Here is an 11762-nt window from a genome sequence, read left to right as displayed (position 1 = left end):
TCCTAAATCTCCCATCTTTTAGTTGAAAGCCATTCTGCCTTGTCCTATCACTGTCAGAGCATGTAAGCTCCCTTCAAGTACTGGAAGGCCACAATGAGCTCTCCCTGGAGCCTTCTCTTCTACACAAAACAACCTCAACTCCCTCAACCTCTCTTCATAGTAGAGGTGCTCCAGCCCTTCGATCATCCTCGTGACTTTCTTCTAGACTCCCTCCAACAGCTCCACATCCTTCTTGTTCTGGGGGATCCCTAGGCTTGGACACAGTACTCCAGATGAGGCCTCATGAGGGCAGAGTAGAGGGGAACAGTTATCTTCCTTGCCCTATTGATCACCCTCCTTTTGATGCAATCCACAATACAGCTGGCAAATGCTTTGGTTTTTGTGTTTTGTTTTGTTTTGTTTTGTTTTGTTTTGTTTTTTAAATCAATGAACCATTTATCTGAAAGAGTGATTACTTGTTTTTGCTTTTCCCTCCCCTGGGAGCAGTTATGAACTACTAGAAAAGGACTGTACTTGAATGCAGTATTTTTTATGTATCTCCACCAGCATCTGTAGCAATGGAAGCACCTGTACAGGCCACCCTGTTGTGTTACACCACAGCTCATTAACTATACTCAGCCCTTTTCTAGATAACCTGGTAACCCAGCCACTATAAATCAGTTTATGTTAGAGTATGCCTCATGGGTATTGAATGTGCTGCTAAACATCTGTAGTAAGAAAAGACAAAACTTCAGCAACTGTGTCAAGAAAGAAATGATTACATGATTTTATTTTCTTTGGATTTTTATGAAGTGCAATGTAGTGCCATGGATCTTTTTTTTTTTTTTTATGGAAGATGATTATAGTTGCTCAGAGAAGTGCATTACAGTTAAGAACTATGAGAAAATGAAGATTTGTAGTTTTCACTGTTGGGGAATTTTCCTTTTCAGTTGAACTGATTGAGATTTCTACCCAGTCACATTATTTGAGAGACTCAAACTTTTGAATTTTTCTTTCAGTTATAGTGGAGTCTGAGATAGCTGGGATCAAGAAACAATCTGGAATACTCGCCTTAATCAGTAATGTCGGTGTTTCTCCTCCCTGGAAATTGTGTGCTTTTCCCCCTTTACCATATGCTTTTATCATTCACTGTGCATTGGTCATATGCCCTGCAACCCTCAAGTCAGGAATATCTTTCTCAGGGGTCATTCAAGACTTTCTGCCATGGACTTATGTGGAAGTAAAGGCAAAATCTTTGGAAGATCAAGTTTAGGTTTTCCTGGGCATGACTTTGATTGTGAAGGGTGATCTGGAAAATGTGGAGCTTCTGGCATCTCCCTTAGACTTGAGTCAGTGAAGGGAGTATCTTCATCAGTGCCAGCACTTTGAGGGCCAAGAAGTGATAACTCAGGAAATTTTGCACTGGGAGGTGTGAGAGAATCTTGCATATTTAGAACTGGAATGCGATAGACAGATCCAGTTACTTGGAATGGAAAGTAGCTTCCAGATGTGCGTGTCTTGTTGCAATGATGCTTGTGATAGTGATGATAGAGGTAAGGATGGTGTCCGGGAGGGGGAGGGGGAGGAGGAGGGCAGTGTGGCCCATGATGGGGAGGATGGTGTGGGTGATGATGTCCATGAGGAGGAGGGCAGTGTGGCCCATGATGGGGAGGATGGTGTGGGTGATGATGTCCATGAGGAGGAGGGCAGTGTGGCCCATGATGGGGAGGATGGTGTGGGTGATGATGTCCATGAGGAGGAGGGTAGTGTGGCCCATGATGGGGAGGAGGAGGAGGGCTATTTTGCTCATCATAGGGAGGAGGAGTAAAAGGGCGAAAATCAGATTTCTCTTGAATAAGAGGAGGACTGTGTTGTTTGCCATAGAGAGGAGGAGTGGAAGAGGGGTTTTCTGGTTCCTCCTGGGGAGGAGGAGGTGGGTGGTGATGTCCATGAGGAGGAGGGCAGTGTGGCCCATGATGGGGAGGAGGAGGTGGGTGATGATGTCCATGAGGAGGAGGGCAGTGTGGTCCATGATGGGGAGGAGGGGGAGGATTATGTTCTTCATCATAGGGAGGAGTAGAAGGGGGAAAATCAGATTTCTCTTGAATAAGAGGACCAGAAGAGGGGTTTTCTGGTTCCTCCTGGGGAGGAGGAGGTGGATGGTGATGTCTGTGAGGAGGAGGACAGCGTGGCCCATGATGGGGAGGATGGTGTGGGTGGTGATGTCCATGAGGAGGAGGGCAGTGTGGCCCATGATGGGGAGGACGGCGTGAGTGGTGATGTCCATGAGGAGGAGGGCAGTGTGGCCCATGATGGGGAGGAGGAGGAGGGCTATTTTGCTCATCATAGGGAGGAGGAGTAAAAGGGCGAAAATCAGATTTCTCTTGAATAAGAGGAGGACTGTGTTGTTTGTCATAGAGAGGAGGAGTGGAAGAGGGGTGCTCTGGTTCCTCCTGGGAAGGAGCCAGACCGTGGTGTGGAGGGGGAGGGTGGTGATGTCTACCATGGCAGGGAGGAGGAGGTTCTTTGTGGTTGCCTTGATGATCTTTGTTGAAATCATGGTTATGCTCAGAGTCTTCAGGTTTGAACTGAAAGGTCGGTGGACCTCTATGCCTGTGACGATGTCTGTGATGATGGGGATGCTTGTGTGGCCAACCTGGCGCTGGAGATCTGCATCTTTGTCCATAATATCGTTGCTGTTTATAAAAAAACCAAAACACCAGAGCAAGACATATTAAGTTATATGTTAATAGAACAAACAGAAGAAAATGGTGACAGAGAAAGGTGGGAGTTAATGGGTTTGCATTTATGGCTCCAGTGGTTTGTAAAGGAAAAAAAAAAAACAACTATTCTTTGCAAGATAGAAGGGAAGGAGTAGGTGATAAAATGTCAAATTACCAAAAAGCATCTGAAAGTACTGCACTGTGATAAAATGAAATGATGTAACCAACTGAGCACGATTTGTAATGGATCAAAGCGAAATGAAAACCACACTGGAATCATTGTTGTAATATGAAATGGAATTCCAAATATGATACAGATCATCTTCCCTCTCCTTGCTTTCTGAAATTATCTTTGAACTTGTTTGCCAATCTCTACTCACTTTAACTAAGCAGTGTGATTAAGCAGAGTGGAGACACCTTTGGAGGAGGCAGTGGGGATAGCACAATTCCAATTAATCCTCTGACTATCTTAGTAGTCAAAAGCCAGTCTGTTCTCACATACAGGATCACAGCCAGGGAGTACTAAATGACCTTTCTTCTGTGTTTCTTCTCTGAGAGTGGACTGAAACTGCAGTAACCTGCATTAGGACATAGCCAGAGACATTGCAATAATTGAGTACCTACCCAGGGACGATAGAGTTCACAGTTTATTTCTATTCCATTGGGTTCCTCTGGATCACTAACAGTTCTTGCCTTGCAGAATCCTGTGTGCTAAACAAAACAAAACAAAACCCAAAAACTCAACAATGCACATCTGGGTTCTTGTGATGGAGATAATAGAAGCCACTGAAAAGTCAGCATTTAAAAGTTAGGCCATCTCTTTGGATACCTAACTGCGTTTATATAATTAGGACCTGAGCTTTCTGGCCAATCATTCTTGCCCTCTAAATAATGAATAAAATATATTTCATTTTTGAGTATTCTGGACTATGAAAACCATTTCTTCATACACATCTAGAGAGCTATTGCTCTCCATCTTACTTCACTTTTGGTGTCTGTAAAAGTTGGTAATCTACCAATGCCTGTATTGACTGATTTTTACACGTATTTTTCTGTCTTTGCTTGCCAAATGTCTGTTCAGTTTAGGCTACTCTGAAATTTTGCTTGAAGTCCTCTGAACCTGTTGTGAGACTGCTTTTGAGATGAATCTCAAATCAGAGATTTTTTCCATTTATATTTTTGAGAAGTAATTTGTAGTAATCTTTAACATTACTTCCCTTGGTGTACAGGAGGTGGATGGTGATGTCTGTTTGCAGTGTCCTGTTTGCAGGGACTTTTGTCTGCTGTCTAGTACTGTGATAGCTCTCTGTAGATAAACCTGAATTATTCAACCCTCTTTTCCCCTGTAGCAGAGAGCAAAAAATAACCCCTGACTCACTGATATGACACAGGATATGTATTTCACTCAAAATCCATGATTCATGTTATTGCAATTGTTTTTATGAAAATAGCATGGAAAATTTACTAGGGAATGGCCACAATTTGAATGAGAAAGCCAGATCCAAACAGAAGAATTGAGCTCTAGGTCTGAAGTATGCCAGACTTCTGTTATATATACGTTTGATAGTTTAGACTGGCTCCTTGCAAGGAAGCATAGTAGGATCTGAACTTTGACATGCTGGGTTCTGCATTTTGGGTTTGGGTGCATGCTCCTAAGAAACACTTGGAATCACTGTGGAAAGATCATCCTGGTGCCATCACTTCTTATTCCTAGGCTCTACTTACAGCATGCCAGTCATCCAGAAATTCACATTCCAGTGGCTCATCTGCTTGTTGCTGTTCTCCTCTGGAACATTTGGTCTCTTTTATAGAGAATCCTAAAATGTGAGCTTCACGGGAGGCAGTCTGGAAAAGACAGGTCAACTGAGAGGTGCCGACGGGGTGTATTTAAATAAACAAAAAGGAAACAACAACAAAAAAGCTGTAATTTTAAAAGCAGCCATGCTTCATGCTGTTATTAACATCTCATATCATTCATACATTATCTGTGCTCTTCAGAAGTTTGCGCATGGCTCTGTATTCAGCAGGAAAAGTGGATTAGATAATTTCTGCCTTTGTTCCTCTCTCCTTTATGAGTTTCATAAATAGTTGCTTTAATTTTTGACTGTAATAGTTTATTTCAGGTCTGCTGAAGGTGTCTGTAGCACATGTGCCCGTAAGTTTCACTGGTTTAACTGAGCTTTTTGAAGCAGTTGCACACACTTTGCGGGATGTGTTCTAACGAAACTTGATAGTTTCTAAGTTTTATGCAGTCTGTTGAAATCCAGTGATGAATTCTGAATTCTCACTGTAGCTGAACGTGGAGAAGTGTGAAGACAAAGAAAAAAAAAAGTTTTAGGGAGAAATCCTTGAATCCAGGTAATTTGAAATCAGCTGGGGGCTGAATGGGCAGAAGTCTTACATGGAACTACAATATAAAGCATGCTAATTTTCTGAGCAGTATTGCAAGCTACAGAGAGGTGGGGTTAGCATGCTGTAATTTAGATGGATTTCAGAAGCAAAATGTGTTGTGGAAGAGGTCTTCGCAAAGGTGTCCTGAACTGGAACATGTATTGGCAGAATGATCCTGTGCTTTTTAAGTAAAAATCTCCAGATCTAACAACAAGAAATTGTGGTGATGCGAGAATTATACTTCTAGTCACCTAAAGGATAAGTCTTCATGTTGACATCACTTAGAGAAATTATTTAGCAAAGACAGTAGCTCCTCAAGAGGTACAATGAATTTAGAATACAAATTTACCACCTCCTGCTCTTCAGAGCTCTCAGAGTGCTGCTTTGTTCTACAGCAGCCAAAATGATGCTGGGTCTGCTCACAGACTCACGTGTTACATATTCTAAGAGTAAAAAGTTATCTGGCTTAACTTGACAGGATGTATGACTGTGATAAGGCACAGCTGTACATCTCGACAAACTATGGCTGGTAGGAAATAAACTCTTGTATAGTATAATATGGTAGGAAAATAGGCATACAAAATAAAAATATCCACACAAGGAAGGCTGACATTCTGAATGCCATAGCGTTAAGCAGATAAGAAATCGTTTTGCTTTCCTGTGCCTAGAATTGATAAGGCTTTGCAGAAGTAGAACCTTCAATTTTAAGCAGGTGATTTATATTGAGAGGTTACACATAGTATTTCTGATCCTAGAAGGATTTGATTTCAGGGCCCGTGGTTTTGGATCTGCTCCCAGAATGCTGTCATTTCTTGTTGGTAGTTCTAGGACCAAATGCCACTTACCGCCTTTAGAATCTTCTCAACTTTGTTGACTTTGAAGTAGTTTGTGTGGTTACCCTCACGGTTGAATTTTTCCAGGAGCTTTGCAGCAAGATCTTTATGTTCCTCAGTGACTTCTAAGACTTCAACTTTTACAGGACAATCTTTGCACTCTATTAAATCGGGAGGAACTGTGAAAACAGAGCGGTTACTAATATTGCAATGGATATTAATGCTCTTCAGAGTAATATCTGTGTATGCAACTTTAATGTGAACTCATATGAAGAATCTGAAATACCAAATGCTTCCTTGAAGTGAAATGTCTCTCTGCAAATACAGGTCTGTACTGTCATGTGAAAATGAATATTCTTAAAAAACTTCTAGCTTAACTTTGGAATCTAACCGACTCCAATGGGCATTCTTTCAGAATTTGGGGTTTTTTTTCTGATACTCATTATCTTGCTTTGGTGGACTGGAGAAGTGATATTTGATATCAATAAAGCCTATCTTAGAGGAGTAGGGCACTCTTAATTTTATTAGTCATTCTTAACGTACCATTTGAATTATCAAAAGTAGGAATGGTAAGCAGATGAGTCAACCTGTCATGGTTACCATCCAATAGCAGTGCACAGACTTGTACTTCATACTAGGATTGGTTTGAGGTTTGAGGTATGTGTTAGCTTACAAGAGTGGCTGTTTTACCTGGACTTAATGTACAATTATATCCATATAATTTAGGTTTCTTCAGCATCGAGCTCGTATATGTGATAATCTTACATTGCCCAAAGTCCTGGAGGAAAAAAAGAGAATATATGACTATCAGGTTATTTTCACTGGATTTAATGAGATGTAGTTGAGCCTAGACATTGTGCCTCCTTTTAATGTTCAGTATTTAGAAGGATAACAGATGTGGTATTAACAGAATGTTTGTTCTAGTACCACTCAAAATCTGTGTTCAGATAAGATGGGATCTCCTTCTACAAAAGCCTTTGTTTAATTTTCAGTTTGTAGACTGAGGAGGCAATGGAAAATTAACACAGTGTTCTCAGTCATTGTAGTGCTTATTTACTGTGAGGTACTGCTAACTAGCAGGGGAGGCTAGGATGCAAGAGTTACTCAAAGGTTGTATCAGTCTTTATCAAAGTGTGGATGGACCTTTTCTCACATTCATTTTATCCATCTTAACCTTTTCCTTCTCTCTGCCCATGGCCTCCCTGCTTTGTCCTGTGTGGCAGAGAATCACTGCTCTCCTATTTAAATAAAGTCTTGCACAGGTATTCTCATTCCACACTGCATCATTGTACTGCAACAAATAAGGACAAATACTGCAACGTATCGTATGTGTACTGACGCTAACAGTGTTTTACACTGTCATACCACAAACTCAGCCATGCTCTAAAACTGACAGAATATAACACTGGCCTTTCTGGCTGATATACTAGGAGCGTGAGTTAAAAGAAATCATTTCTAGTGCCCTTTAGTTGGTAGCAATTTATTCACAAAACATCAGTTCTGTTAAAAGCAGTGGAAAAGTGGAAAATGTCTTTTGAGACAACTAGCTTAATGAAGCTGTGCTTATTTGATAACCCTTTCCTAAACCGTTAGCTGATGCTTAGCAACTCTAGAAACCAATCAATTTTTATAGCAAGCCATATTAAAACCTAGCCTTTGCTTAGAGTGCACAGGAATTCCTAGGCAATCAAATTATGTGTTTATTGACATATGATTCTGCCTGGATGCTATCACTTACCATGGAATAGAGATCACCATATTCACAAGTCTCCCAGGGTCTTCCAGATAACACGGAGCATTCAGTTTCCAGCACATCCAAAGTTAAGTAAAGGACTGATGAATTTTCCTGGAAGAGAAGTATGGGTTAAAAAAAAAAAAAAGGTTGTTTTTGAGAAACTTGGTCTGAAAGAATTTTTTTTTAGAAGTAGATACGTTTAATCGTTCTTGTAGCTTCACCAGTTCCCTAGCAAGGCTCTTCTGGGCTGACAAGCATAGCATCATGGAAGGGTTTAGGCTGGAAGGGAGCTTTCAACGTCATCTTGTGCAGTCGGTTGGTCAAGGCAAAGCTAAGTTTTAAGTTAGATGAAAATTAGATCAGCCTTGTCCAGCTGAGTTGTATACACAACCAAGACAGATACTCTGCAACTTCTTTGAGCAGCTCTAGCACTTAGTCACTCACTGTAACATTTGTGGCCTTACACCTAGACAGAATTTCCTTTCCTGCAGCATATGGCTGTTGCCTCTCAACTTCTGTTGAGAGCCTGTGAGAAGAGTCTGTTGTTAACCCAGCATCTGTCCCATAAAGAAAATGGTAATGTTGAAAAGTTGTCATTCCCTCCTGATTTTCACATTAAACACCCTGGTCTATTAGCAAACCTGCTGACAGCTTTTCCAAATTCATCCATTTCAAATAACCTTAGTGACCAGATGCTGTTTCAGAACTTTGCTTCCTACCCTGTTTATTTGGGGGGTGATGCAATAAAACTGTAATCCCAATAAATTTAGAAGCCTTAACTCTGAAATTCTTCTAGTATGTTCTGTTTCCAGAGCAAATGGGATGAGGAATTACAATTTGAATATGACTGCCATTGTAATGGAAAGTGGTGTTAAGAATTATTATGCTCACAGAAACAGTATTTTATTTTTCTGTAGGGTAATGAATCTCAATTCACAGTTGGAATGCATTACTTAAACTCCGTGCAACCCCTGTATGGACATTAGGAATGAAAACATCTCGTTTTATCATTTGGATTAATTGATGCAAAGCCCTTTGCTGTGATTGAATGCGTCTTCAGGTTTTAGGAAACTTCATCCATTCAGATTCCTTTGTCAGAGCGTTTCCAAACAGGCAAGACCTCAGGAAAGAATTACCACAGTCTGCTGTAATGTTTTATTAGTGATGCCCCCAGTGTGGTGTTGCACACTAGTTTTGCAGTGTCTGTGGCTCAGCATTGTCACTCTTTTAAAACAACAGGCTAGGTGATCTGGACAAAGACATGCATTATTCTGTGTCAGAATCAGGAAAAGAATATAGCCATCCTGGCACCCATTCTGCCCATTATGCACACGATTATTCTCCGCTTGGAGATAGTTAGCATTTTTATTGTACTTTATAATTTTTTTTATAAATTCAAGCTGCTAGTCGTCATATTAGTAAAATGCAGACAGAGAAGGGAACAAATACAGTGACAAAGACTATTTTTCTCTCATTTGTGTTCATGGAATTGCACTGAATGGGATGGTAAGATGGTCTTTTGTAAAACGTACTATTCACTAGGAGTGAAGCGATTCAATGCATTTACTGTGTCATCAACACTTGTGAAATGCTAAAGAAGGCAATTTATCCCTGGCAAATATTTATTTTCTTCAGTAGGATGCATTTAGATTCTATAAATCCTAAAGCAGAGTTTGGGTTTAATTAGGTGTCTGCATCCTAACACGTGGAAGGAAATTGCTCTGTTCAGCAGCTCTGTACAAGCCCAGAACTGTTATGGTGAGGTACATGAAGTATCTCATGCCACTGCAACTCCCATGTAAACTTAGCAGAGATACAACTGCTAAGAATTTGTCAGGTTAAGTTTCTTCAGGGGATTGATGTCATAGTTTTGATGCACACTATTGCATGGAAAAATAGATTATCCACAGAATAACATTCCGGTTTTTTGTTAGTTTTTCAGTGTTGCCTTGTCAGGGTTGCCACCATTATGTTTTGCTCAGCATGGCAGAAACCACTCCCACTAGCTTTTGTTCTAAGAAGGCACAGAACCCTCGTGGGATTAATGTTTTAGCAGTAGGTTAGATCAGTTCTTATAGACTCTGCATGGCTGTTGATGCTGTGAAGTGCAAAGACAGCAAAATTTATTTACAGCAATTTATTAATGATGAATTTATTAAAATTTACAAAGCAAAGCAGGAACATTCTTCAAGGGCAGGAGACTTGAGGGCTTAAGTCTCTATGCTGAAGACTGCTTGCTTCCTAGATGAGCTTTTCAATCACTTGGCTGTTACATCAAAATCCAATAATATCATTCCCTGCATCCTTTTATTTGAAAAACAAGATGTTCTCTTGATATTCTGGAAGCCTACCTGGAGATCTGTAGTAATCTGGACTTTGGGTTTCTTTTTGAGTTTTTTCTTGTCTTAAGGAAGGGGCAGTTTTAAGCATCCATCAAAAAACAGTTTGCTTTTTTTTCAGTTGCAATACTGAGATGCGTAATACATCTCCTAAGCAATGCACATGTGCAGATTTTCATTTACTAAGCGAGCAGCTGAAAGGTAGCCAAGTTCATAGGTAATACTGAGTGTCCTTGGTCTCTGTCATCTAGAAGTTAAAGTAAATGAATTTTGTATTCTGTTGGCTACAGCTGTTAATTTGCTTTGGCCTCTAGGAAGGCATTCATTGAGAAAGGCTCGTGAATATAGTCTCTAGGAAAAAGAGAGAGAAATATGGAGAAACCTATGAAATGGGAAATGGTCCTCCTATGTACCTATGAAACAGCTCAACGTCGAGCCCTTTCCCTTTTTTGCAGGCTGGTATTTTCATCTCTAGCTTCCTCAACCTTTCCTCTTTCTCTCCAGTTACACAGAGATTTGTGATTAAGATAATAATGAAATACCTATTTTGAACTATACCTTGATCTAATTAATGCTAGACTTTAGCATATTAAAGAAACCCTCTGAGTATAAATTATGAATGTTATTTGAGACCTGACAACAGCCCAGGCAGATTAATTTCTAGTACTTCACAAAGCTATTCAGAGCATCTCTCATGCTACCATCCAGTCGGCCAAGAAAATAGAAGGCATTCAGCATCCCTGGAACATACAGTCAATCATGCACAAGTGAATGCTGTGATGATGTAAATCAGATCTGATTCATTAAATCTTATCAGCATTGCTCTGTTAAAAACAATCATCAGCGGCTTTCAATGAACTGGCTCATTATTTTATCGTCATGGTCTTGTATAGATCAGCTTTTAAATCAACACTTACCGTGTGCAGTCTGTGTGCATCAGCAACTCGGAACAGGCCGAACACGTAGCCGTCCTGGCGATGTCTGTTCACCAGATCCAGCGCCATTCCTGCGTCTGTCTCAATGGCCTCACAGTCCGTAGGTGCAGCGACCTGGCTGGTTTTGGTTTGGGCATTGCAACAATGCAGAAGTGCTAGAAAAAGAGCTGAAGTTACACGCAGCATTTTGTTTGTGGTGTTAAGTCACTTCTGCTCATGCTCTGAGAAAGCCAGTATTCTGCTTTTGAATCAAAGCGGCCCACAGAAGCTTTAAATGAATGCTAAAAAGTCACGGTTTTATATAAATTTAGGTGTTGTGTCACAGGACCATTACCTTGGCCCTGGATTAATGTTTGCAAACTGGAAGTAAATGATTACACTGTGATTTGAACAGATTTTGAAGAAAATGAGCCCTTAAATAGTCTTTGGACCACCATCAAAGGGGCTGTGTTTGTGGTTCTTTAAGCAGGCATTGTGCAATAGTGTTTTACTATGAAAAATATTTAGCCTCCTACACTATGCTGGTGAGCCTGGCATTAAGAAGTGTGAGTTTGTTTGCAGGTATTATGCAATCTATGCAATCTTGGTTTCCTGTTTGCAATAAAAATTGTTGAAATGAAAACATAAGGAACCTTTGTGGTTGTATTATGGCTTCGTCTGTGTGATTACAGCTCCTTAATGATGAGAGCACCAGTGAGCAAGAATGTCACTCAGATCAGGAGAAGAGATGTAGCTCATGGTTCCCTTGCAAGCTGGTGGTCCATGGCTTCTGTGCAAGTACCTGCCACTCTTGCAGATGGGAGAATTCAGAGCAGACTTCTATCAGC

The 11762-nt window shown here is 40.6% G+C and overlaps 1 protein-coding gene across 11 annotated transcripts; it reads right to left on the bottom strand.

Annotated features, from left to right (window-relative positions):
- Positions 1-742: 742 nt before the first annotated feature.
- HRG (histidine rich glycoprotein) lies at positions 743-11223 on the bottom strand. Of its 11 annotated transcripts, none has more exons than XM_052685527.1 (9): positions 10918-11223; positions 7665-7772; positions 6617-6704; positions 5939-6105; positions 4428-4547; positions 3327-3413; positions 2135-2675; positions 1880-1969; positions 743-1849 (listed from the first exon to the last, which is right to left on the bottom strand). In XM_052685527.1, exons 1-9 carry the CDS (start codon positions 11119-11121, stop codon positions 1185-1187), a joined length of 2070 nt encoding a protein of 689 aa, XP_052541487.1. In that variant the 5' UTR covers positions 11122-11223; the 3' UTR covers positions 743-1184. The 11 variants fall into 11 exon arrangements, with proteins under 11 accessions (XP_052541487.1, XP_052541491.1, XP_052541493.1 ...); XM_052685531.1 differs by having other exon boundaries at positions 743-1714; positions 1913-1969; XM_052685533.1 differs by having other exon boundaries at positions 743-1657; positions 1913-1969.
- Positions 11224-11762: the final 539 nt, after the last annotated feature.

Source organism: Tympanuchus pallidicinctus, unplaced genomic scaffold (assembly GCF_026119805.1).
Source record: "Tympanuchus pallidicinctus isolate F22 unplaced genomic scaffold, pur_lepc_1.0 scaffold22, whole genome shotgun sequence".
NCBI classification, from domain to species: Eukaryota; Metazoa; Chordata; class Aves; order Galliformes; family Phasianidae; genus Tympanuchus; species Tympanuchus pallidicinctus.
The sequence above is the reverse complement of the archived record's forward strand: the minus strand, read 5'-3'. Positions and strand labels throughout refer to the sequence as shown.